Source organism: Acomys minous (genome assembly GCF_964271855.1).
Source record: "Acomys minous genome assembly, chromosome: 18".
In the NCBI taxonomy this organism is placed as follows: Eukaryota; Metazoa; Chordata; class Mammalia; order Rodentia; family Muridae; genus Acomys; species Acomys minous.
Genome location: NC_140501.1, coordinates 965,419 through 990,453, shown reverse-complemented (window position 1 = coordinate 990,453; position 25,035 = coordinate 965,419). Strand labels below are relative to the sequence as shown.

The following is a 25,035-nucleotide window of genomic DNA, read 5'->3' as shown; positions in this document are numbered from 1 at the left end:
TCTGCTCTGTCCTCCCTGAGGGGTGGACTGAAATTCCCAAGTTCACCTGTAAACCAAACTTATCCTTTCCTCTTCTTTGTGTGTCATGTCAGGTATTTTTCAGACTGATTAAAACAACAAACAAAAATACCTGATTAAGAATGTGAAAGGTAAATTATAGTTTCTAGGAGCAGTAGGGAGAGGTCTTCCTGCTCTGAAGATGAGAGTTGACGCTTGGTCTTCAGTAAAATACATAATACGTACAGACTATTATGGGGTTTTTTCCTTCAGTACTTAGATATTTAAAACTCAGGCTCTGTATCAGCACCCTGTGTTGGGTTTGAATGTAAGGTCTTAAGCATGCTAAGCAAGTGCTCTGCCTCTGAGCTACGTCCCCAGCTCAGTCTCATATAATAAGGTCAGGGGAAAATTCCCTATAAGCATTTCAAAAAAAAATAAATATTACTTTTCTATTCAATATGTGTATGTCCCATGACCTTGTTTTTCATATTGTTTTTATATTTTTTATAACCTAGTTGTTTTATATTGTTCTGATAAAGACTATGACTAAATGCATTTAGAGAAGGAGAAGTTCGTATCATCTTACATTTCTAGGTAGGTAACAGTCCACCACTGAAGGAAGTCATGGCAGGCACGAAAGCAGGAACCTGGAGGCAGCAAAGGAAGCAGAGACCATGGAGGAATGCTACTTACTGGCTTGTTCCTCATTGCTGGCTTAGTTTGGCTTCTTATACAATCAGGTCCATCTGCCCAGGGAGGACACAGCATCTAGTGAGCTGGTCCCTCTTGCAATAATTAATAAAGAAAATGTCCCCATAGACTTGCCTGCAAGATAGTTTTATGGAGGCATTTTCATCCGCGCCACCACGGTACCGAGTCGAGGGCGAGGGACTGCGGATTTAACTCATACATACATACATACATGCATACATACACACACACACACACACACACACACACACACACACACACACACACACTAACACAGCCTGTCCTTCATGCTAAGAGAGCAGCAGCCGCAGCAGCAGCCACAGTAGCGGTTTATTATTCTTCGTCTCAGAGTTCCAAAGAGCCTTCTTATAGGAAGCAAAACAGGACTCCTCCTCCCAGGTGAAATCCCTCAAGAGGTGATTGCACACAGGAGGACAAGTCTCGAGGACGGGAGGGGCGCGTTCTCAGAGCAGTAAACATGACTAGCTAACCAAGATAAACACAGACATGGAAGCTGCTAGAAACAGGACATGAAACAGCAAGACAGGCAGGCAGCCCAGTCGGGCCTGGTTCCTACAATTGCGGTTCCCAGATGATTCTAGCTTGTGTCAAATTGACGAAATATAACCAGGAGATCCTCTGACATGTGGATTATTTCACATGTATTCACGTTCACAGCCCGCGGGCTTCATGTAGCCATGGATAGCTATAAACGCAGCCCGACACAAAATTGTAAACTTAAAACATTATGAGGTGTGTGTGTGTGTGTGTGTGTGTGTGCATGAGTGTGTGTTTGTGTGCATGTGTGCACGCACAAATTGATTTCATGATTAATTTTGTAGATGACAATGTCATATCTCAATGTAAAGACCCCTTAGAGGCATCTGTTCTAAACACTGCTTCTGCATGTACATAGGCATTTTAACATAGGCTCAGCCCAGAACTGCTTAATGTAATCAGTTTTGAAAGCCACTTAAATGTTCCTCAGTGCTGGCAGCAGTGGCACAGGCCTATAATCCTAGCACTCGGGGAGGCAGAGGCAGATGGATCTCTGTGAGTTTGAGGCCAGTGTGGTCTACAAAGCAAGTCCAAGACAGCCAAGGCCACACAGAGAAAGACACACACACACACAGACACACACACACACACACACACACACACACACCTACACACACAAAAACACAACACAACAAAACAAAAAACCAACCAGAAAAAAGACAAAGAGAAAACAAAAAGAATGTTCCCTGTGAGGGGGAAATTAACAGCAATTTGTTAAAAATTATGACATTTGCAAAAAAGAAAGAAGAAAGGAAGGAAAAGTGAGAGATATAAGAAAGGAAATTATATATGTCGGCATTTATTATATATGTATATATATGTATGTATACATATATAATATGACTATAAAATGATAATTTAATCCACTACATGTTTCAAATATATATTATATTATGAAAAGCATGTTATCACTTTCCCCTTTGCATCTGCCTTGCACACGCCCTTCATTGTCTGCTGAAAACTCCTTGAAGCAGGTATATTTTCTAACTTATTCAACAGGAACTCCTAACTGGACAGCAGACAGTGGCCTTCTCTTCTTCAGTTTCATTTCCAAAATCTACCTACCACGATCTTCCTTTTTTATCATTTAGAATCATACCTGAACATTAACTTCAGTTAAATAAGGCTGTGTTGTCACTTGACGATCTAGCAAATCACAGACTTCCTGTCTTTTAAAGCCCTGTGCCTGAAGCACATCTCAAAGAGGGCGATGATCTGCACCTCATGCTCTCTAACAGTTTTTCACAACTATTGTTCCTGTGAGTTTCATAACTAATCTTATCCTATATTCAACAGAAGTATGCTAAATTTTCCTTGTCCTATGACAAAGGAACTCCTTAGAGAGCAAATTCAGAATTGTCAGATTAAAGTAATCACAAATGCTTTGGATTCTTAGACTTGATTGCCCTAGCTCTTTCTTCCATATGTACGCTTCACAAAAATCAATACATAATTGCAGTGGTAACACTGGGAATAATGAAAAATGCAGGGAGAACTACCTTTGGGTGACTTTTCCTGAAAGCAATATAAATCTCAATTACATGTTTTACAAATTAGTCCTGAGTGTAGCTTTTTATGTAAGTGTAGCAGAAACACGCAGCAGAAACACAGATGTATAATCAATTTCTGTTCTCTATCCACTTGTAAGGTTTGCATGTGGTATCATGCAGAGCTCCATGAAATATAATTTAACAACACTGAAATCTGAGATGCAGCAGCATCAAGAAAGTTCAATTTATAGCCTATTATGATTTGCTTCAAGATGACTTGCTTTCACCATATTTATATCCATATTTAATATCGGGTGTACTATGAGATAAATTACCATAGTAATAGAATGCCAAGCACAAGGCATATCAGAACTGAAACATTAATCCTGTGTGTGAAGATTCATTGTCAGTCTTATTTCAATGGGCTGTGCATGTTTCTCCTAGCACAGAAAACTGCTGTGATGAAAACAATCACTGGCACTTCTCATTGGGATTTAATGTAATTGATTTATGACTCCTGAAGGGAGCTGAGTCCATCTTGTGTTCAATACTCCCAATGTCAAAGGAGGAAGCATGGTAAAGTAAATAATAGTAAAAATATGAAGTCCTTCCCACCGGGGAGGAAACCCACTCCCAGCAGAACACAGAGCCACCTTCTTCAGAAGTGTCTTGAGAGTCACAAAATCTGGTAGACCCAGCCACTTCTTTAATTCCTGCATTTTCTTGAAATTCTCAATTTACTTATTGATGCAAGAAAAAAATTACAAAAATAAAAGGCCCTCTCTTTAAATTTGTATAAGCATCCAATAACCACATTGCCATTCCCAGGTCAACTCGTAGCTTATACAGCTGATACCTTAAGAAAGATGTGTATAAGGAAAATGTGAGTTTTTTTTTTATTAAGAAGGCTAATTAGGTGAATTCAAATGGATAGGTGCAATTAATACATTCATGTATAAAATTATATACATTTATGTATCTAGTATTTTTGCACTGTTAGTTTGACACCTAGGCCTTGCAAATGCTAGGTGATAGCGCTACTACTGAACTACATTCTCAGACTTAACTACCACTGCTCTATCACCTATTTATTATCTATCATCCATCTAATCTATCTTTCATCTATCTATCTATCATCATCTATCATGTATCTATCATCTATATAATCTATCATCTATCTATCTATCTATCTCTATCATCTCTATTATCTATACCTATATGTATATATACATATATAGATATATATATATATGTATGTATATCTGCCTATCTATCTAACTATGATCTATTATTGCAAGATATTTGATCCCATTGTGAACCCTGAGAGTGTGAGCTGTAAAAATCTGTTCCCCGTTTGGTGTGGTTTGGTCATAAGGCACCTTAAGTCCAAGAACTCTGTGCTTATTGTAAGCAGGTGACTATGGAGTGGAGCAGTCCTAGCACACATCTCGCATCCAAGAGCTTTCTGTGCGCAGGATTTAATAAAGTTAACCCTAGATCAAGAGGCAGAACAAGAAACCAGCTGACAGGGATTAGAGAGTAGGAGGGCCTTTGAGAGAAGGATGTTTAAGAAGAATAAGAAGCGCTTCAGCTCTTTGGCGGTCAGCTTTGGGCACTTTCCTCGTGTGCTGTTGGGTGAGCTGGCAGGCCTTTTCCTCCTGGGCTGGCAGCAGAACTAGCAAGCTTTTTGTGTTGGGCTTTTAGCTACTGGCTTTTTCATTTAGGACATGAGCTAAGTAGAAAAGTCATCTGGGTGCTTTCTTTTGTTTCGTCTCTGAGCCAGCAGATTTTCACCCCAGCATCTGGCTCCTAAATCTTCATTGGTAAAATAGGATGTTTGGGATTTTTTCTTTCATTTTAATAACATTTGGTTGAGAGGAATTTTAATTTAGAACATGGCTGTTCTGGCAAGAGATCAAATCCAAAGGCCTTCTAGGTCTGTGTGTTCTGCCTGGAATACAAACAGGCCTTTAAACCAGGAGACAGAAGCAAGCAGATCTGAGTTCAAGGCCAGCCTGGTATGCAGCAAGTTTCAGGTAAAGAAAAGCTTAGGTACAGGCATGGTGGTACATGCCTTTAAGCCCCAACAATGACGATAAAGATAGTTTGTAGAAGGAAGTATCCATGTTTGAAAGTGATGTTTAATTGAGTGGCAGAAAAAGTGATGAGTCAGAGAAAGATTTGACAGAATAGGATACATCCAACTCTCAGGAGCAGAGAGAGAAAGGAAAAGGAAGCTACTTAAGTGGCGGAGGGGGGGGGTGGGGGGTGGGGGGGTGGGGGGGAGAGGGAAGGGGGAGGGGGGAGGGGAAGCAGTTTTACCAGGATAATAATAAAGAGACAGGTTGCAGAGAGAGAACTCAGGGGAAGAATTCTATCATCTATGTATCTATCATCTATGTATCTATGTATCTATCTACCTATCTATCTATCACTATCTACCTATTATCTATCATCTACCTATCATCATCATCATCTCTCAATCATCTCTCTTTCTATCATCTATCCATCTATCATCTCTCTATCTTCTATCTATCATCTATCTATTATCTATCATCCATTAATCATCTCTCCCTTTTTCTTTCTTTATCTATATCTGTCTACCTATCATCTGTCTATCATCCATCTCTCTCTCTCTCAATCATTATTATCATCATCTCTCAATCATCTATCAATCTATCATCTATTGATCATCTCTCGATCATGTATCTATCAATCTATATTTTTATCTTTTCATCTATCATCTATCAATTCATCTATCTCTTAATAGAATTTTGAATTAAATTTTAAAAATAATATGCGTGGTCAAATATGCCATCTAATACACTTTTCTTATTTTCTATACTGTCTTGTATATCACTCCCCAAAATGTCTCTCATCTTATTTTCTATCAAAGAAAAATGTACTCACTTTTCTACCAGTGCCTCTAGCCCTTGTCCATATGCTCTCAGCCTCAGTAATTTATATTTTAAAACCACAGTACTTCCCAGGTACATATTTTTCAGCTTTAGATTCTGACATCCAATTATGACACAAGGCCACTCCATATCACAAATACATCCATGCATTTGGTCAATTATGTATCAAATAATAAATCAGCCCAACAATCCTACCACACAGGAACCTTTGATTTTCAGTCAGTATCATTATTGTTCATCAATCCTCTGACCTGAAGACTTCGGGCAAGAGACCCAGCATGGTTACCTAGCGACCACTGCGCCAGAGGACACAGCTCATGCATTATCAAGGTAAGATGTCCTCAGGAACTAGCTGTCTCAACAAGCCACAGGCTTCGAGCTCTTTGCAACTGAGCTCAAAGTTTATTAGTCTGCAGCCCAGGAGAAGCACTTCCTTCTGACCACTCAGAAGAGTTATCTTGACTCTTGTTAGTTCTTGTCTCATTCTCCTTATTTGTGGAATAGGAACAACCATGCCTTACGGGTGAGAACTAACAGACAGTGAGTAGATGACCTGTCTCCAGCTGTCAGTTACATAACAAACAACCAATGAATGATAATAGTGGCTGTAGTAAATAATGATAGTAATTACAAAAATAAATTCTGTCTCCTAGACAATTAGTCACTGACATGACAGTGGTTTGTGATCTATCTTTGATTATTATATTTAGAGAATACAGAAATAGTTTACTATACACAAGGCACATGGCACAAAGCACATTTTATTTAAATGCCTATTTAGAATCCCTTAATTTGTAGTTTTCTCTTGCTTCTGAACTTCCTATGATATGAGTTTTTTTTTTAATTAGATTTAACTTATTGTGGATATTTTTAAATTGGGCTTTTCTCCCTTCTGCCTACAGTTTTAAAGACTGGTAACAAAACCTGCCCTTGCCTATCTACTCCTTAGGTGATTTTCTAGGGTGAGCGTTATCATCTGAGCTCAACATGCTTTGTTTTTTTAACCTGACTATGCAATTAACTGGGAGTTAAGGCCGCTCCGGGGTAGCTTCGTGCTGCTGTGCTGTATCAGATGTTGTACTTTTTCCCTGAAAGAGCATGACAAGTAAATTGCCTGTTAAATGGTATTTGCTGTGATTTCTTACCCAAAGATGACAGCGTTGGTATTGCTTTTTTTGAGTGGCATGTCACATCTGTTTGGCAGTGGTCATTTACACCAGCACCTTACCAAAAGTAGGCTGAAGGCCTACTACAAAATTAGGAGTAAAACTCATCTTTGCAAGTTGTCTTTTGAATTTTTTTCTTTAGCAAACAGGGGCATGAATAGAAATGAGGCTCAATGGGAACAGAAGGTTCTAGTGAGAATCTACAAGCCCAGAGAGGGGAGTCTGCAAGGCTCACCATTACTGGCGATCCTCGGGTGTGTCCTTTCAATAATGCACGGTTCTTAGCTGGATAGTGACATGGAGGGTGTGATATCTTAAGGTGCATGGCTTAGTGCACTGGAGAGAAACATCCTAGTTAAGTGTCCTTGAGAATGAGATACAGGGGAAGCATTTAGCTGTAAGGAGAGAATAAGAACCATCCACACATCAGTCACCATGTGGCTGAGGGACAAACTCTGACAGCTAGTGACCAGGCCTGCTGTGACCGTGCTTTGGTCCAGTGTCCCATAAAGTATTCTTGAGCTCTGTGAAAGGACAGTCTTGGAAAGCTAAAAATGACAAACATCACAGAGGCAAATGTTTGGAGATAGATGCAATTAAATACCTGTGAGGCTTGATGAAATTGTAAACTATTCAGTGGTGCAAGCTGAGAACTAACAAGATTATTGCGAGACAGAAAAAAAATCACAGATGAGGATGTTTTGAGTGACAGATCAAGAGTAATGGACACAGGAAGACAAAACTCCATCCAGAATCTTCCTTCTTGCATGCAGTCCATAACTTATGGTTAAATGAAGTTTGAGATATTAACTGATTAGTTAACAAAAGTAAATGGATGGGTAAGAATATTTCAACCTCTTTCTTCTCTGCTGTTTTTATTTTTCTCCAAGACTCTAAATGATAGTAGCAAACTCAAGTGTGCTCACCTGAAACCTCCTACATCCTGCTGTCCTCCGGAAGGGGACCCATTAAACAACACACATTGTGTTAATATTATTTTCTTAGCACTGCTCTAATCTCTGGCTATGGTAGGTCATCTGTAGTAGAAACTTTTCTCAGTGTAGTCCTCCGGTTATTTTTCCTACTAACCCTAGAAGACAGGCTTGTCACAAGTCCATGTCACAGATGAAAAACAGAGGTAATGTGCTCCTGAAAGTCACCTCCATGGTATGCATGTTATAATGCCATTTACTTCAGCACCAGGATGCTTTATTCAGTCTCTGACGCAAAGTAGTCACCTGCTCATGTTAATTTCAAGTCCACTAAAGCAGACAACATGCATGAACTCATATACAATTGTTCAGTTTCCTACTTTTCTTGGAGAAGTATAATCAAGATTTTATGAGATAATCTCAATAATATTACTCACACAGAGATGATTTTCTAGTTCATGGCTCTAGCTAACACTATTTTGTGTTTCAAGTTATTTACAAAGCATGTAATTATGGATTTGTAATGCAGACTCATGCCAGTAGACACATACTTGCATGACATATACAATATATTATACAAATGCTGCATTAAGTTTTACATTTTACTTTCCAAGACCTGGACATACTTGTGGTGCAGCCTCCATTTTTTGTTTTTCCTATCTAATCATGCTTTGTAATATTTACTTTATATTTTACAAATCTTTACAGTGATAGGTGAGGCTCACCACTAGTCACTGTTAATTGGCTGAATGCCTTCTGGAATGTTTCATATAATATATACTCTGCCACAATATTTCCCACTCATTCTTGTATAAAAATTTTTCTAAAAAAAGAATTCTGAATATAATTAAATTCTTCATAAAATTTAATATGTGTTAAAATTTAACTTCTATGATAAATAGCAAAAAGAACCAATACCATGTATAAAAAATGCACTGAAATGTATTTAAGACATATAATTCATTTGAAAAATCTTTGCAGTTAAAAAAAAAAGAAGTAACTAATCTTGTAAAAGGAGTATAGATAAGTAGCCATAGATAATTTTTTATCTGTTGTAATAAAAACTCTGGCTGGCAAAAGCAACCTAAGGAAGAAAGGGGTTTTTTAGTGGACAGTTCCAGGCTACAGTGCAACCTGAGGGAACTTGTCATATTTCATCGAGTCCCTTCACCAAGTACTGCAAGATGAAGAGGCTTTCTGTCCTGATACCACATAAATCCCAGAAGATTCTAGACTCATCTACACAGTCCTTCCTTTACTCAAATAGAGAACCATCCCTGCCCTCAGGGCTACAACATCCATTATTTGAAATTGTATTTCCTCTCTACCTCCCTCCCTCCGTCCCTCCCTCCCTCCCTCCCGCTCTCTGTGTCTGTACACATGTGTGTCTGTCTTTGTGTGCATATGTTCCTATGTGTGTCCCTGTGTGTGTCTGCATGTGTGTGTGTGTGTGTGCATTTGTCTCTGTTTCTTCAACTCTGTCTGTCTCTGTCTCTGTCTCTCTCCCTCCCTCTCCCTCTCCCCCTCTCTCTCCCTCCCTCTTCCCCCCCCTCTCTCTCTCTCTCACTCTCTCTCTCTGTATGTGTGTGTGTATGCCATTTGAGTTCATGTGCTCACACTGACAGAAGAGGTTGGATCCCCTGGATCAAGTGCTCTTAACTGTTGAACTATCTCTCCTGGCTCAGCACCCATCATTTTATAAGACAGATATCCTACTGTGTCTGTTTTACTTCCTAGAAGCTGGGACACTTTCTGAGAGTTTTCTATTAGACATCCTATTTTCTGAGTTGTGGCATACAGCTAGAGATATTTAAAAGGCAGTGTATATGGAAACTGTTTTGTCTTTTATTCTGTTTTTGATGGTTTTAGGTGATTGAACTAGGGTCCCAAATCGGCAAGTTCTCTACCACTAATTATATATATATCACTTTCTTCTTATTTTTATTTGAAACAGAACTTCCGCTCAGTTTGGTTTTATATTTGTGTAAGAACCAGGCAAACTCCATTTTGAAAAAGAAACTCCATTTTGTGTTAAACCTGGCCAAGGGCTGAACCCAGATTTCAGGAGAAGCCACAAAGTAGTCTAAGCAGAAAAATTCCACTAGCAACATTATTATCTCACCTTGGGAAAGCTCAAATATACTCTCTCCTGGCCAAACTGACCCCCAAGTGGTCTGGCACATAGCAACAACCAGGAGAAGCCAGGCCAAAATTCCTAATGCCCCCATGACTGCTTCAACCAACCTTTTCTATAGGTCAACTGGTCCCTAACCCTATTACCCAACCATGAAGTGCCAACGCTTGTAACTCCCTGCTTGCAGCTTTTCTGACCAAATGTCATCCAATCATATAATGTAAAACCATTTTTTTGTCTAAAACCTATAAAAACCCCTGTCAATTGAGACTGGGGGCCAGTTCCCTACATCTGTTATGTCAGTGCATAGGAGGTGTGGTCCAGGCTCAAGCCTGCAATAAAGATTTCCTTGCAATTGCATTTGGACTCAGCTCTTGGGTCATCTGTTGGAGGGGGATCTCTCAAAATTTGGGCATAACAATTTGCTTTGTAACTTTGGGTGGCTTTGAACTTGCAATCCTCAGACTTTAGGATAGCTGTGATTCCAGGCCAGCACCACAAGGCTCAGCTTGAAAATTAAATTTTGTTTCTCATTCTCTCTGAAGTTTTGGTGATTTTAGGAATATAAGGTTGTATTTGCTTTTTGTAATTTTCTATCTAATGCTTTTGTATTCTTTGTATACTTCTAAAATTGGGTTTCTCAACATCATCAATATTAACTAAACAATAAAGTTATTTATGGCAGAAATGTAAAAATGAATCAAAATCAATGTCTTGTATGATCATTTGATTAAGCAAATGGGACCTGTGCTCATTTTAATCATGATTGCTTACATACATAAGTTTGTTGGTAAATTCTAAGTATGTCCAGGCACTTAACTGTGTCTTAATCCAGATGAATATATACAGAGATGGCTATATTTGTTTAAAATTTCCATACCTCATTATGTAAGAAACTTTGTCTTTTTAAAAAAGAAATTAACATTAATCTCCTAAAATACAACAGTGTATCAGGAAGTTTTTTGTTACAGTCTAAATAGTATGGACATTTAATTTTTAAATTATTAGTGTATTGATTCTTTTTGTGTTTGATGCATATACATCTGTGGATGCCAGTGTATGAAGGCCAGAGGTGAACTTTGACTGTTCTCCTATGTTGCCGTCCACTATATTGTTTGAAGAAGCCTCTCACTAAACAAGAATCTTACAATTTTCAGCTAGGATGGTTGGCCAGGAGCTCACTATCAAGATGTGTATGTCTCATACCTCTGATTGCTGAGGATTTGGGTGTAGCCATGTCCTGATATTTGAGAATCTTGGGGGATTGAACTCGTGTCATTTGCTTTCTTAGAAAAAAATTCTTTCTTATTGAACCATCTCCCCAACCTAAAATGTCTTCCTTATCATACAAATCAACATTTTATCATCTAACCAATAGTCCAACAATGACAATGATTTCAGCCATCCTTTAGCAAAATAAACAATCAGACCCAAATAAATGTACATAAAAAGTCATGAGGGCTAACTAATCAGACACATTCAGGGAAAAGAACAACCAGACAATAACCTAATTTTCTTTTTTTTTTCCTCCTTTATTAATTTATTCTTGTTACATCTCAATGGTTATCCCATCCCTTGAATCCTCCCATTCTTCCCTCCCTCCCAATTTCCCCTTATTCCCCTCCCCTATGACTGTTCCTGAGGGGGATTACCTCCCCCTCTATATGCTCATAGGGTATCAAGTCTCTTCTTGGTAACTTGCTGTCCTTCCTCTGATTGCCACCAGGTCTCCCCGTCCAGGGGACATAATAACCTAATTTTCTATTGTCTCATTCTATAAACTTTTTTTTCCATACCATTACTCAGTATCTATGAAGGACTAACTACGAGCCAGGCATTGCAAAGGCCCTGAAGACAGAAAAATGAAATAATTCATTTCATGTTTTCAAAGAGTTTAAATCCTACAGATAGGTATACAAAAACAAACAAACAAACAAAGACACCAAAGAGGAGTAGATGACAGGAATTCATAAAACTCAGGGCTGAAATCAATAAATTAGAAACAAAAAGAACAATACAAAGAATCAAAGAAACCAAGATCTAGTTATTTCAAAAATTCAATAAGATAGGCAAACCCTTAGCTAAACTAACTAAAAGGTGAAGAGAGTGTACCCAAATCAACAAAATCAAAAATAAAAATGGCGACATAACAACAAATACTGAGAAAAATCCAAAGAATCATTAGGTCTTACTTATAAAGCCCACATGCCACAAAATTTGAAATTTTAAATGATATGGACAATTTTCTTTATAAATTCCACTTACCAAAGTTGAATCAATATCAGGTAAAGAAATTAAATATTCTGATATCCCTCAAGGAAATAGAAGCAGTCATCAAAAGTTTCCCAATTAATAAAATCCCAGGGCAAGATGGATTCAGTGCAAAATTCTACCAGACCTTCAATGAAGAGCTAATACCAATACTCCTCAAACTATTCCACAAAATAGAAACAGAAGAATCATTACCAAACTCATTATATGAAGCCACAATCACCTTGATACCTAAGCCACACAAAGACCCAACAAAAAAAGAGAATTTCAGGCCAATTTCTCTTATGAGCATTGATGCAAAAATACTCAATAAAATACTTGCAAATCAAATCAAAGAACACATCAAAAATATCATTCACCATGACCAAGTAGATTTCATCCCAGCATGCAGAGATGGTTTAATATAGGGAAATCCATCCATGTAATCCATCATATAAACAATCTGAAAGAAGAAAAAACCACATGGGCAACTCCTTAGATCTCAAAAAATATTTGACAAAAATCCAACCAATCCATGTTGAAAGTCTTGGAGAGATCAGGAATACAAGGTACATACTTAAACATAATAAAGGCTATATATAGCAATCCAATAGCCAACATTAAATTAAGTGGAGAAAAACTCAAAGAAATTCCACTAAAATCAGGGACTAGACAAGGTTGCCCACTGTCTCCATATCTTTTCAATATAGTACTTGAAATTATACTTGAAAGTATCACTACTCATAGATGATATAATAGCATACATAAGTCACCCTTAAAGCTCCACTTGAGAACTCCTACAGCTGGTAAACACCTTCAGGAAAGTGGCCAGATACAAGATTAATTTAAAAAATGCAGTAGCCCTCCTATATACAAATGACAAATGGGCTGAGAAAGAAATTAGGGAAACTACACCCTTCACAACAGCCACAAATAATATAAAGTATCTTGGTGTAACTCTAAACAAGCAAGTTAAAGACTTATATGAAAAAAAACCCTTAAAGTTTCTGAAGAAAGAAACTGAAGAAGATATCAGAAGATGGAAAGATCTCTCATGGATTGGGAGAATCCATATAGTAAAAATGGCCATTTTACCAAAAGCAATTTACGGATTCAGTGCAATCTCTGAAAAATACACCAATTCTTTGCAGACCCTGAAAGATCAATTCTTAACCTCATATGGAAAAAGAAAGAAAGAAAGAAAGAAAGAAAGAAACAATCCTATACAATGAAGATTGTCTGGAGGAATATGATTTCAAACTGTACTATAGAGCAACAGTAATAAAAATGGCCTGGCACTGGCATAGAAATAGGCTGCTTGATAATGGAATTGAACCGAAGATCCAAAAATAAGCCCACAGTCCTATGGACACTTGATTTTTTTTTACAGAGAAGCCAAAACCATACAATACAAAAAAGAGATAGCATCTTCAATTGGTCTGACTGGATGTCTACATGTAGAAAAATGAAAATAGATCCATATTTATCACCCTGCACAAAACTGAAGTTCAAGTGGATTAAAGCCCTCAACACAAAACCAGACGCATGAAATCTTAGAAGAAAAAGTGGGGCGAGCCTTAAACTTATTGGCACAGGAGACAACTTACCGAATAGAACACCAGTAGCTCAGACTCTAAGATCAACAATTAGTAAATGGGGCCTCATGAACTTGAAAAGCTTCTGTAAGGTGAAGGACACTGTCAACAGAACAAAAGGACAGCCTACAGACTGGGACAAGTTCTTCACCTACCCTTCATCCAACAAAGGGTCTTTCCATTTCTCCGTTCTTCCATACAATTCTCAGAGCTCTGGCAAGAGTCCTGGAGTCTGGATGGGATCCCAGCATCTGTCCAGATCTTGATCTCTTGCTGGTGGAGTCCTTGCTGCTGGACTCTGGATGTAGTGCTGAGTGTGGTATGGAAGAATGGGGGTATGGAAGGACCCAGAAGGCTCAGGATCCCCACAGGGAGACCATCAAGGCTGATGGGTCTGGACCCAGGGGGCCTGTACAAACTATTGCACCAACCAAAGACAGTGCATGCAGTATTGTTCAGATATAGCCAATGGACAGCTCATTCTCCAAGGTAGTAGGGGAAGCCAGGACGGCCTCTGACATGAACTCAGCTGCTCACTACTTGATCACTTCCCCTTGCTGGGGAGGCCCTGCAGGCACACAGAGGAAAGGGGATTCAGTCTATCCAGATGAGACCAGATAAGCTGCGGTCATATGGTGGGGGAGAAGGGTCCCTCCATCAGAAGTCTAGGGAAGGGGGACAGGTCAGAAGAGGGAGGGGGTGGGACAGGGAAGATATAAGTGAGGGGATAGCAATTGTGATGTAAGATGAATAAATTATTAAAAAATAAAAACAAGAACAAGAGGACTGGTTTAAGGAGTTCCTACTGCCCCACTGAAACTCCCTTCTAGAACCTTCTCTAGCCACCAGCACACTACCTCCTCCCATGCCCAGCACTATCCTTCACAGAGAGATTGTGCTTGTTATTCATCAAGTTCTCTGTATGTCACAGTGCAGAAAGTGCAACATAGCTCTATACTTTGAGTTTGCGAACAACTGATGCAATTAAAATAGCCAGAATATGATTCATTTTAGCGATATGACAGATTGGAGGTTGAGTCTTTGAACGTTGGTTGGTCTTTATAGGAGGTGTGAGCATACCTGGTAAAGGCATAGCTATTGTCTTCCATTCTAGTCAGCCTTGTGGAATTATTAGACTTTGTTTGTCTCATATAGCCTGCCCTAATTTGTGCATCTCAGATCTCACACAGTATCTGCAGACTCTTGTTCATTCTTAAAAGTCAGTATTTCCCTGAGAGGCCTGTGTGCCTGTGAAACACGAGGACAGAGTCTTAAGATTGTTTGAGAAGATGAATAAAGTTGAACAGTATCAGTGACAGAATCAGCTGGCTTCTAGATTTCTGTGAAACAGGAAACTATATCATTTGGTCAAATAAAATGAGTGGATGAATGCCATCTGGCTACAATGTCAGAAATAAAGTTGAGGGCATATTAAAATATAAGAATAAAGTGTAGAGATGTTATTTGCACAATTGACTTTAAGAGAAGTACCAGAATGTGTTCTTCAGTTCCAGTTCTGTGTCATTCTCTGTCAGAGGGCTATAACTCACTTAGTTAAATATCTACAATCTAAGACCATCATAGAGCTTCCCTTTAATTCTAGTTCATACTCCAGATTTCACTATATCATCTTGAAACTCATATGGACTGATGGACACCTCACCTTCACTATGGATTCATCCTTTTCAGTTTTCCCCATCAAAGTCAGGAAATAAATTTAGCTTGCAAAAGAACACAACCCCCATTCATTATTAAAATGATTTCAATAACAATTGTCAAAGTAGAAAATACTTGTGTAGAACATATATTGCTTTAATAATTAAATATATTCAGCTAGAATGAAGTTATAATAAACAGAGTGATGCCAACTAAGTAGAAGATGCTAATTCTGTTATGTAGACAATGGCATATTTCAGCACTTTACAGAGAAGATGAAGAGAAACATAAACATTAGCACTTAATACTCATAGATTACCATTCTCATCTATGGGCTATACAAACTGGGCATATCATAGTATTTAATTAGCTGATTTTTGTTCCAGTGAATTTTCAGATCTATGTAGTCACAAATGGCTAATGTAGCATGTTTTGAGACTTACCTTAGCTACTATGGTTAGCTAAAAGTTGAAGAAAATCAACTCTTACTCTTCTTGGAATCAGCAACTCTAAATCTTATTCAATGAGCAAATACTTTAAATGCTTCAAAAAAAAAAAAAGCCTATCCCAGCATGCAGGGAAACAAGGGCAGGTCTATCTCTGTGAGTTCAAGGCCAGCCTGGTCTACAAAGCAAGCCCAGGACAGCCAATGGTACACAGAGAAGCCCTGTCTCAACAACAACAACAACAACAACAACAACAACAACAAAAACATAAAATGAGAGTTCACTAACTCTATATAGATATATAATTGAGACAGTCCAACATAATAATTTCTAGGGTAAAATATGTTATTATACATGCATTATATTAAATTAAGTTTGCATTTGTGTTTCTTTTATACTAATACTAGTCATAAAATAAAATGGTTACAAAATTATGCTTTCCATTTCATAGACATTGTAAAACAGAAACTGAAATATATATTACCAGTAAGACAGACCTATCTCATTAAAGCCACTGTAGCCCAGCTCTTGCCTGCTTAGTCCCAGGTCTTCCAGGTCCATGCATTTAAATCCTGGGGGACACTGATAGCCTTCTTCTAGCTCTGGGGAGCAGTGCGTATCTGGGATAGCTAAGCTATTCCAGGTTACATTCCTATGGACAGCAAAATAGTGTTAGAAATTTCGATTGTTGTAAGCATTGGTTAAAATAAATAATTAATCATTCTTTAACAATAACTGGTATATGGACACAAACTGAAATTGGTAATTTGTGAATGGCATCACAAGGATTAAACATCCTCAAATGCTAATTAATTCATTCCCATAGAGCATCTTAAAATATTTCTGGTTTTGGGTTGTCTTTTTTTTTTTTTTTTGGCCTGTTTTGTTATTTAATGAAAAAGAAAGAAAGTATGTGCAGTTGGGCAGTTGCTGAGGTGGAGAGGATGTGGGAGGAGTTGGGTGAAGGAAAACTGAGATCAGAACATATTTAATGAAAAGGTATTTTCAATAAAACATATGTATTTAAATCTTATTTTAAAAGATTTTGATAAGCAAATGAATAGAGATGTAAAGGGAAATGTCCTGTACTACTAGGCACACATTTTATTACGTCTCCACTTTCAAGAAACATTAAGTGATGAAGGGCATTTAAAAATACATTTTATTAATTTATTCATATTGCATCTCAATTGTTATCCCATCCCTTGTATCTTCTCATTCTTCCCTCCCTCCCATTTTCCCCTTACTCCCCTCCCCTATGACTGTGACTGAGGGGACCTCCTCCCCCTGTATATGCTCATAGGGTATCAAGTCTCTTCTTGGTAGCCTGCTATCCTTCCTCTGAGTGCCACCAGGTCTCCCCATCCAGGGGACATGGTTAAATATGGGGCACCAGAGTTCATGTGAAAGTCAGACCCCACTCTCCACTCAGTTGTGGAGAATGTCCTGTCCATCAGCTATATCTGGGTAGGGGTTTGATGTTTACTGCATGTATTGTCCTTGGCTGGTGCCATAGTTTGAGCAGGACCCCTGGGCCCAGATCTGCCCATCATAATGTTCTTCTTGTAGGTTTCTAGGACCCTCTGGATCATGAAGGGCATTTTTTATATGTATTCCAAATGGGGAATCTTATAAATGATACTAGGTCTTCTGTTATGTTGATTCATGTGAAATTTAGAAAGAGAACTAGACAAATAAGGAGAAATTGAAGGAACTAAGTCTATCATTTTGGCAAGAGAAAACTAAGAAGTCTAAGAAAACAAAGTCTCTATGTGGATAGTGACACATGTTTCTTCATCTTCATCTTATGGACAGGCTGTGTCTTAATTAGGATTTATAATGCTATGATAAAACACCATGACCAGAGAGCACGTTGGGGAAGAAAGGTTTTATTCTCCTTACACTTCCATATTCCTGGTCATTATTGAAGGATATCAGGACAGGAACCCAAACATGGCAGATCCTAGAGGCAAGAGCTGACGCAGAAGCCGTGACTAGCTTGCTTTTCCTGGCTTGCTCAGTTTGTTTTCAGTAAAACCAGGATCATCACCCCAGGAATAGAACCACACACACTCTCTATAACTCATTAAGAAAATGCCTTACATCTGGATCTTATGGAGGCATTTTCTCAATCAAGGTTTGCTCCTTTCAGATAGCTCTAGTTAGTGTTTCAAGTTGACATAAGACTAGCCAGTACAGGCTGAAAATTAAGTCCTATATGGATTTGTGTTTATGATGAATTTCTTGATATGTTCTAAAGCTATTGCCAGAATGAGATTGAAGTACTCATGCTGATCCCTTACAAATGAGCCAGCATGCCATGTGAGGTCATGTAGGTTGACTGTGCAGAGGACACAATATGGACTATCTATCTCCAGAAGCCTTCTAAGCTAGGACGTTGATGTACATATCATCCACTGTATCAATTTTCCTAGGTATTTCCTGAGTCCTTTAAGCTTATGACAAAACTGAGGTAGGCATTTCTTCTTGGATAACATTTTTTCTTTAATAAATTCTCTATCATCTATCTATCTATCCATCATCTATCTATTATCTATCTACCTATCTATCATTATCTATTACCACTGTGTATGTCCCTGTGTGTATATGTGCACATGTCTGTGTAAATCCACATGCACATATGTGTGCAGGTGGATGGAGATTAGCAGTCAGTGCCAGGTACCATCTTCAGTCATTCTCTGTATCATTTTTGCGACAGATTCTCTGATGGAATCTACAGCTCATTGATTTGGACTGGCTCCTCATCAAGTTTAGGGATCCTCATGTCTCTGCTCCCCAAAATGAGGGTTTAAGTCACTCTTCTCAATGCTTAGCTCTTTATATAGATGCTGTGAAATCAAACTCAGCTACATACAGCAAGCACTTGATTGATTAACCTATCTTCCCAAACCTCTTAGTAAATGCTTCTAGTCAATTATTGCTTCATTCCTCTTATATGACACATTTCTCTAGAATCTAATACCTAAGTGCAATTTCTAAACTGTTTGATACATATATGTACATTTTCACACACACACACACACACACACACACACACACACACACACACACACACAGACCCCTCATGCCTGGCCCACTACTCAGTTATAATAGAAGCCTTACTGTCCTTACACAGAATTCAGATGCCATATGTTTATTTGTGTAGGCTTTGTTCTTACATGAAAACCTGCTATTTTGTCTACACTTTCCAGTGAGTAAATGGTTAAACAATCACTCAGCCTCTAATCACATTTTAAAAATATCCTTTGGATCCCACTTAAAAAGAAGAAGAAAAGAAAGGCTCTAACTGTGAAAATTACTACTTGATTGAGTCAGAAAATATGGTTTTGGGCAGACACATTGCTTGTTTCTTTCACACACATTCTCATTTGTAGACAAATGATTCATTCCTCTGTAAGTCAAATCTGATGCTATTTTAGGTTTTACACCTAAAAAAAAAAAATAACTGGAGAATGGGATATGGGCCTCAAGATTTCAGCATGGGGTTTTTAGGCTTTATATCAGCTCTCTATCTGCTGGTCATGTGATCTAAATATTCGGAGGGTCTCCAAACTCGGTTCCTTCATCTGAGAGACAGGGAAGCAATCCTAATGGAAAAGCATGCACAAAAGGTTCATAGAGCAAACTAGGGGTCTAGCATTTGCTCTTAAGGTACATAATTAACCATGCCTTAAAATGGCATCATTAATAACAATAAAACATAACATATCTCATCATATACACAGTAAAGATACATATTACAGTAAAGATCTGGGCATGTGATACTGGAAGCATTTTGTTTATAGAACTGAGCATCTGAAAGACGCTGTGTATGTGACCTAGTTTGTCATTAGTGGTATTCAGAAAAGTCAGGGCGAACATCAGAGATGGAAAACGGACTAGCTGAGCAAAACCTTTTTAAATTTAAGATTTAAAAGATAACAGCAATATTAGAGAATGTTTTTACTATAAACATCACTTGTCTGCTAGTTCAAAAACTGGACTTGAGCAGTCTGTGTATTCTGGGTCAGCTCCCTGTCATGTGGAACACTTCTCCCTGCCTCCATTTCTTCCTCTGGAAGATGGTGTTAGGGTGGCCACTGCACAGAATAAGGGTGGAAATATGTGAGTTCAAATTTCCGATTCAGGATGTAAAATGGCATGGGCTTAGTTGTCAATAAGTATCACTGTCATCCATTTGACATCTCCTTTCCCTAACTCTTCTGCTTAAAGTCTATATTAAAATACCTTTTATAAAAATCTGTAAGTCGGCTTCATACTGGCCAAATAGAATCTTTCCAGTTATTTAAAAAGTGGGATGACTTATTCCCAGCTTCATGTAAAAGAAGAGAGGGCTAAACAGGCAGAGTGAGACCAGGTGCCCTGTTGCTGTTCCATTTCTGTTGCTGTGATAAAACACTGACCCAAGAGGAGGATAGTTTATTAGTCTTAAAACTCTAGGTCACTGTCTATCTTGGAGAGGAAGTTCATGCAAGAACTCAAAACATCTAGCCACATAATATCCACCGTGAACAGCAAAGAGAATAAATGCATCTGTGATGCCTGCTTCCTCAGCTACCTTTCTCATTCTTTTTGTAGAATAGAGCCCCTGCCTAGGGAGTGGTGCTGCTCACAGTTGGTTGGGTCAATCAACACTGAAGCTAATCCCTCCACAGGCATGCCAACAAGCCAACCTCATCTAGACAATCCCTTACTGACATTCTCTCTTCTGAGGTAACTGTAGGTTGTATAGGGTCAACAATGAAAACTAACCACCCCAGATGCCATTGGTGTGACTTAACCTCAAATGTACAAGACTCCCCAGTGCCCAACGCAGAGTGGGAGGCTCTATATTCTTATGTTATTTATGGATATATTGACTCTGGTGGGAGGAATATGCACTTCTCACAACGTGCATAAGAAAGTAAAAGATAGTAAATTCATTCCTGATGCCATGGATGGAATTCAATTCATCAAGCTTGGTGTCAAGCAGGCAAGTGCCATTAATTACCAACATTTTCGATGCTTTTCTCTTTCTGACTTTCAATGTTATCTTTCTCCACTGATGTCAGACTACCATCACTCCTAATTATAATATGTCCCATGTTGGCCTTCTGGGATCTCTGCCTCCAATGTGCTTTGCCTTATTCAGCCCTTTTCAGAAACTGTTCATCTTGAATTAGTTTTAGTGGGGCCACTTTATTTGAGTGTAGTGAATCATGTATTGAAGGGCTACTCCTGTACCACACTGTGTATGCAAGATGGAGTATCTGGGAGGCTCTTCCCTATTTAAGGACTTTGCTGCCCAGCGTGAGTGCTAGGAGGGACCATAGGGCAGCATGCGTCTGCTCTCATAGCTGCGGTGGCCTCCAGGAGTGTCTGAAGCACAGATTAGAAAGGCCACATATGAGAACGAGGTAGGGCACGGTGGTTAATTAATTGTGACCTCCACGAAAACATCAGTAGGTAGTAGTCCTGGCACAAGGAGTGCGCTCTGGCATGTGGTCATAGAAGGATACTATGTACATAGAAGAGTGAGAGAGAAAAAGACATTTATCACTCGTTCAAGGGCAGATGTAGTTCTTCAGTGCTTTCTCAACTCAAGAAGTTGTTTAAATATGGCGGCTGCTATCATTCCAAGCCATGTTCAACCACATACTCAGAGATTTTCAGAGTGAGGAATAGAGAAAGGAACATATTTTCCTCAAACTGGCACAGTGTGACTTGTGCACTAATAACTGATTGTAACTTCTCTCTAAGTTGTGAAAAAGTCCCAGAAGATCAAAACCCACTGTTTTACATGTGAAGCTGCCACAAAGTTTATGTAGTAGGTTCTGAAAACTTACACTATGATAAACATTTACAGATAACTATTTACATTGTTAGCACTTTGGCGCACTTAAGACTTAAAGATACAAAGGGCAATGCTAACTGTTTTATTTTATTGTTTATTATGAGTATTGTGTTTGGTCCACATAGATGTCTGTGCACAAAATGTGTGTCTGGTGCCCACCAAGGCCAGAAGATGGGATCAGATTTACTCAAATTGGTGTTGTAGAGGTTTGTAAGCTGCTATATTGCTGGTTGGAATTGAACTTGGTTCTTCTGGAAGAGAAACCAGTGTTCTCAACAGTTCTAGTCCTAACGTTGACTTCTTAGTTGCTTAAATTCAATTTTTAAAAGTCATTCACAGAGGTAAAATTGCACGTATTTCAGAAGTCTAAAATTCCTGAGAAGTTGTTAAAGATGCAAAGAAATATCTAATATAATACATTCATAATCAACAAAGAATACTATGAATATTTATTTATATCAGTAAGGTTTCTTTTATACTCATCTCGTGAGTTCTAAGAAGAAAAAACCCCACATAATTATAGTAAGTCCATGTGAAAGACCTATACATATGTGCACATCCATGTCCACATGCATGCATACACACATATACACACACTTTGCACCCAAAACAATTGTGAATATGGACTCTGACGCATCATGTCATATTTGGACTATTCTTTGGAGTGGGAAGAAAATGTTATTCATGTCCTGCTGACTGCTGAACCCTGCATGTGAAGGTGGTCTCTCTCTGCCATTTCCTGAGCCCTGCATATGAAGGTGGTCTCTGCCATTTCCTGAGCCCTGCATGTGAAGGTGGTCTCTGCCATTTCCTGAACCCTGCGTGTGAAGGGGTCTCTGCCATTTCCATGGGCCTACCTAGAACAGTCACCTGACTTCCCAGTTCATTTGAAAGAATCATCTGGCTTCCTTTTCCACTTCTGTTTAGTTTCCCCATCTCAGGATTAATCTAAAAGCCCTCTCTGAACTATCTTGTATCGTTTAATGCTGGATGCTTTAGAAAACTAATCCCACCCTGGAAAACAAGGCTCCTATTTGCAGAGAGATAAATTATTTATTGATCTTGATTTTTGGAAACTTTTAGTGGAGCTTTTTAGACTTAGTGGGACTGCATAACAAGATAAGTCACATGAGTAGGAAATAATAGTGACCCAATTTCTTCTAAGTCAACAAGATGATCTGGCATATCAGGAAGCAGTTCTTTCCTATTACTTAATGTTTTAACACAAGTTTTTCAATTTCTTTGTTTATTCCTAAATAGCCTAGAAAGTAAGGCTATGGTAAAAGTTGAGTGTTTTTCTCAGGAATTTTTCAACAAAATAGAAATGACAACGCATTATTTTAAAGATCTATATTAGTCATTACTTGTCACATCTGAAAAGTTTTAACCAATTCTGCCATCTCCTATGTTTTCTCATCTGACTACATTGCTGGGTCCTTTGTTGATTTAGAAAAGGCATGCGTGACAGGAGACAGAGGCTGCAGCCCAGTCACAGGCATGTAAGGAGCAATCTGTTAACAAACCAAAGAATCCGACAACTTAGGTGTCAAGATACAGTCTCTGAGTAGGCCACTTCAAACTGGCGAGGCACACCTGCTTTGAGGTTTCAAGGCTGCCCATCCTTCCTGACCTTGACTCTGAGCTGAGACCTGGTCAAGCAGCACCTCTTCAGCTTCTGCTTTAAGAACTGGAAAATCCAGGCAAGGCATCTGTGGAAACTATATTACAGCTCTATTAACTTCCTATCTTTTCACTCTTCTGATCTGTTTATTAAAGATCATCTTTTATGCTTGATTCAGCAACACACATACTAAAACTGGACTGATTCGGGGATATTAACATGGCCCTTGCACAAGGATAGCACACAAGTTTATGAAGTGTTCCATGTGTTTAAAAAAAAGACATCTTTCATAAATGGACTTTATAAGACCAATTTAATTTTGGTTTTTAGGGTACTGAGTTAACCCACTTCTATTTTGACCAGGAATATCAAATTTCCCCAAATCCAACTTTACATTTTTTCCAGTACAACTCCTTAATAATAATTTATATTTTTAAAAAACCTGCCACGTTTTTAAGCTGCAACAGGGAAGGACAATCCTTCCAGGAGCTTCTTAGAATAAAACATGAAGCCACTAGTAATTACCCTGAAGCAGTAGAGATGAAGGAGAATTGCCCAGGTGTCTGCACTGCACAGCACTTTACCTCCAGCAGCAAATGGTCCAGCCAGAACAAGCAATCACCTAAACTCTTGGTTGAATTCTGCCCTCTCAATGAAAAACTTTTATGTATTTAACATTTACATTTACTTGCCTTAAAGCTATTCTAATAGTCTCACTCCTGGGAATAAGATTTCATTATTTTCTATGAAGCCACGGGTACATTTTCTTCCTTTCTCAGGAGTGATAATAAGCTGTCAGTAAGTGTCCATCCTTGCCATTTCACCTGCCACTTCTCTGCAGCTTCCTCTTTCAGCTCACGGCAGATGTCTGCCATCACATTCGGCATTCTGCAGCACCTGTTTCTGCCACAGGCCGCTGCCATTCTCGACTTTCTTTAGGAAATGAGCTGTTTTGCTTAGTCAAATCTCATTACTCTTTCCATAATTGTCTTAGATTGTATCTCATTACCAGAGAAGAATCTAGCCTTCCCTGGTAACGCTGCTGAAGACATGACTAAGGTGTCTTTCTATATACTTTAAGCAATGCGTGTCTCTTAAAAGGAAAAGTGTGTGTAACTAATTACCTCACTCTTTATCCCCTTTGCCTCACAGGTTAGGCAGGATCCATTCCTGAGTCCAGTGGTAAGATCTAAGACACACAGCCTTCTCTTTGAAAGCATTCCCATTATTAAGACGATAAAGCCAACTAACCAGGGCCAAGAGGGGCTTGCAGAGACTGAAGCACCAACCAAGGACCATGCATGGACTGGGCCTAGGCCTCCCACACAGATGTAGCTGATGGCAGCTCAGGCTTCGTGTGGGTCCTCTAGGAATAGGCGGAGGGGCTGTCTCTGACATGGACTCTGTTGCCAGCTTTTTGGTCACTTGCCCTTGGCGGGACTGCCTTGCCAAGCCACAGGAAAAGGTCACACTCATTCCTGTGGCAACTTGATGAAGTGGGGTGGATGGGAAGGGGGATCCCCTTTACTGAAGAATAGGGGAGAAGGAATGGGGGAGAGGGAGGGAGGGAGAGACCAGGAATGGAGAAGGGATGGGGCTACAACCAGGATGTAAAGTAATAAACAAATTTTTAAAAAGAAAAAAAAAAGAAGATAGTGTGTGTGAGTTAATTAGTCTAAAGCTAGAGCCTCTCACAGCACTTAG

The 25,035-nt window shown here is 38.8% G+C and overlaps 1 protein-coding gene across 4 annotated transcripts in view; it reads right to left on the bottom strand.

The window, feature by feature from the left end:
• The window catches only part of NALCN (sodium leak channel, non-selective), a 298,865-nt gene that overhangs the window by 240,358 nt on the left and 33,472 nt on the right, over positions 1-25,035 (bottom strand). For 3 of the 4 annotated variants that reach the window (XM_084767995.1, XM_084767997.1, XM_084767996.1), the window contains exon 7: positions 16,354-16,508. In XM_084767995.1, coding sequence (XP_084624121.1) covers positions 16,354-16,508 — 155 coding nt within the window. Of the gene's footprint in view, positions 1-16,353; positions 16,509-25,035 lie in introns of those variants that run through there. The other variant, XM_084767998.1, reaches the window with a different exon arrangement.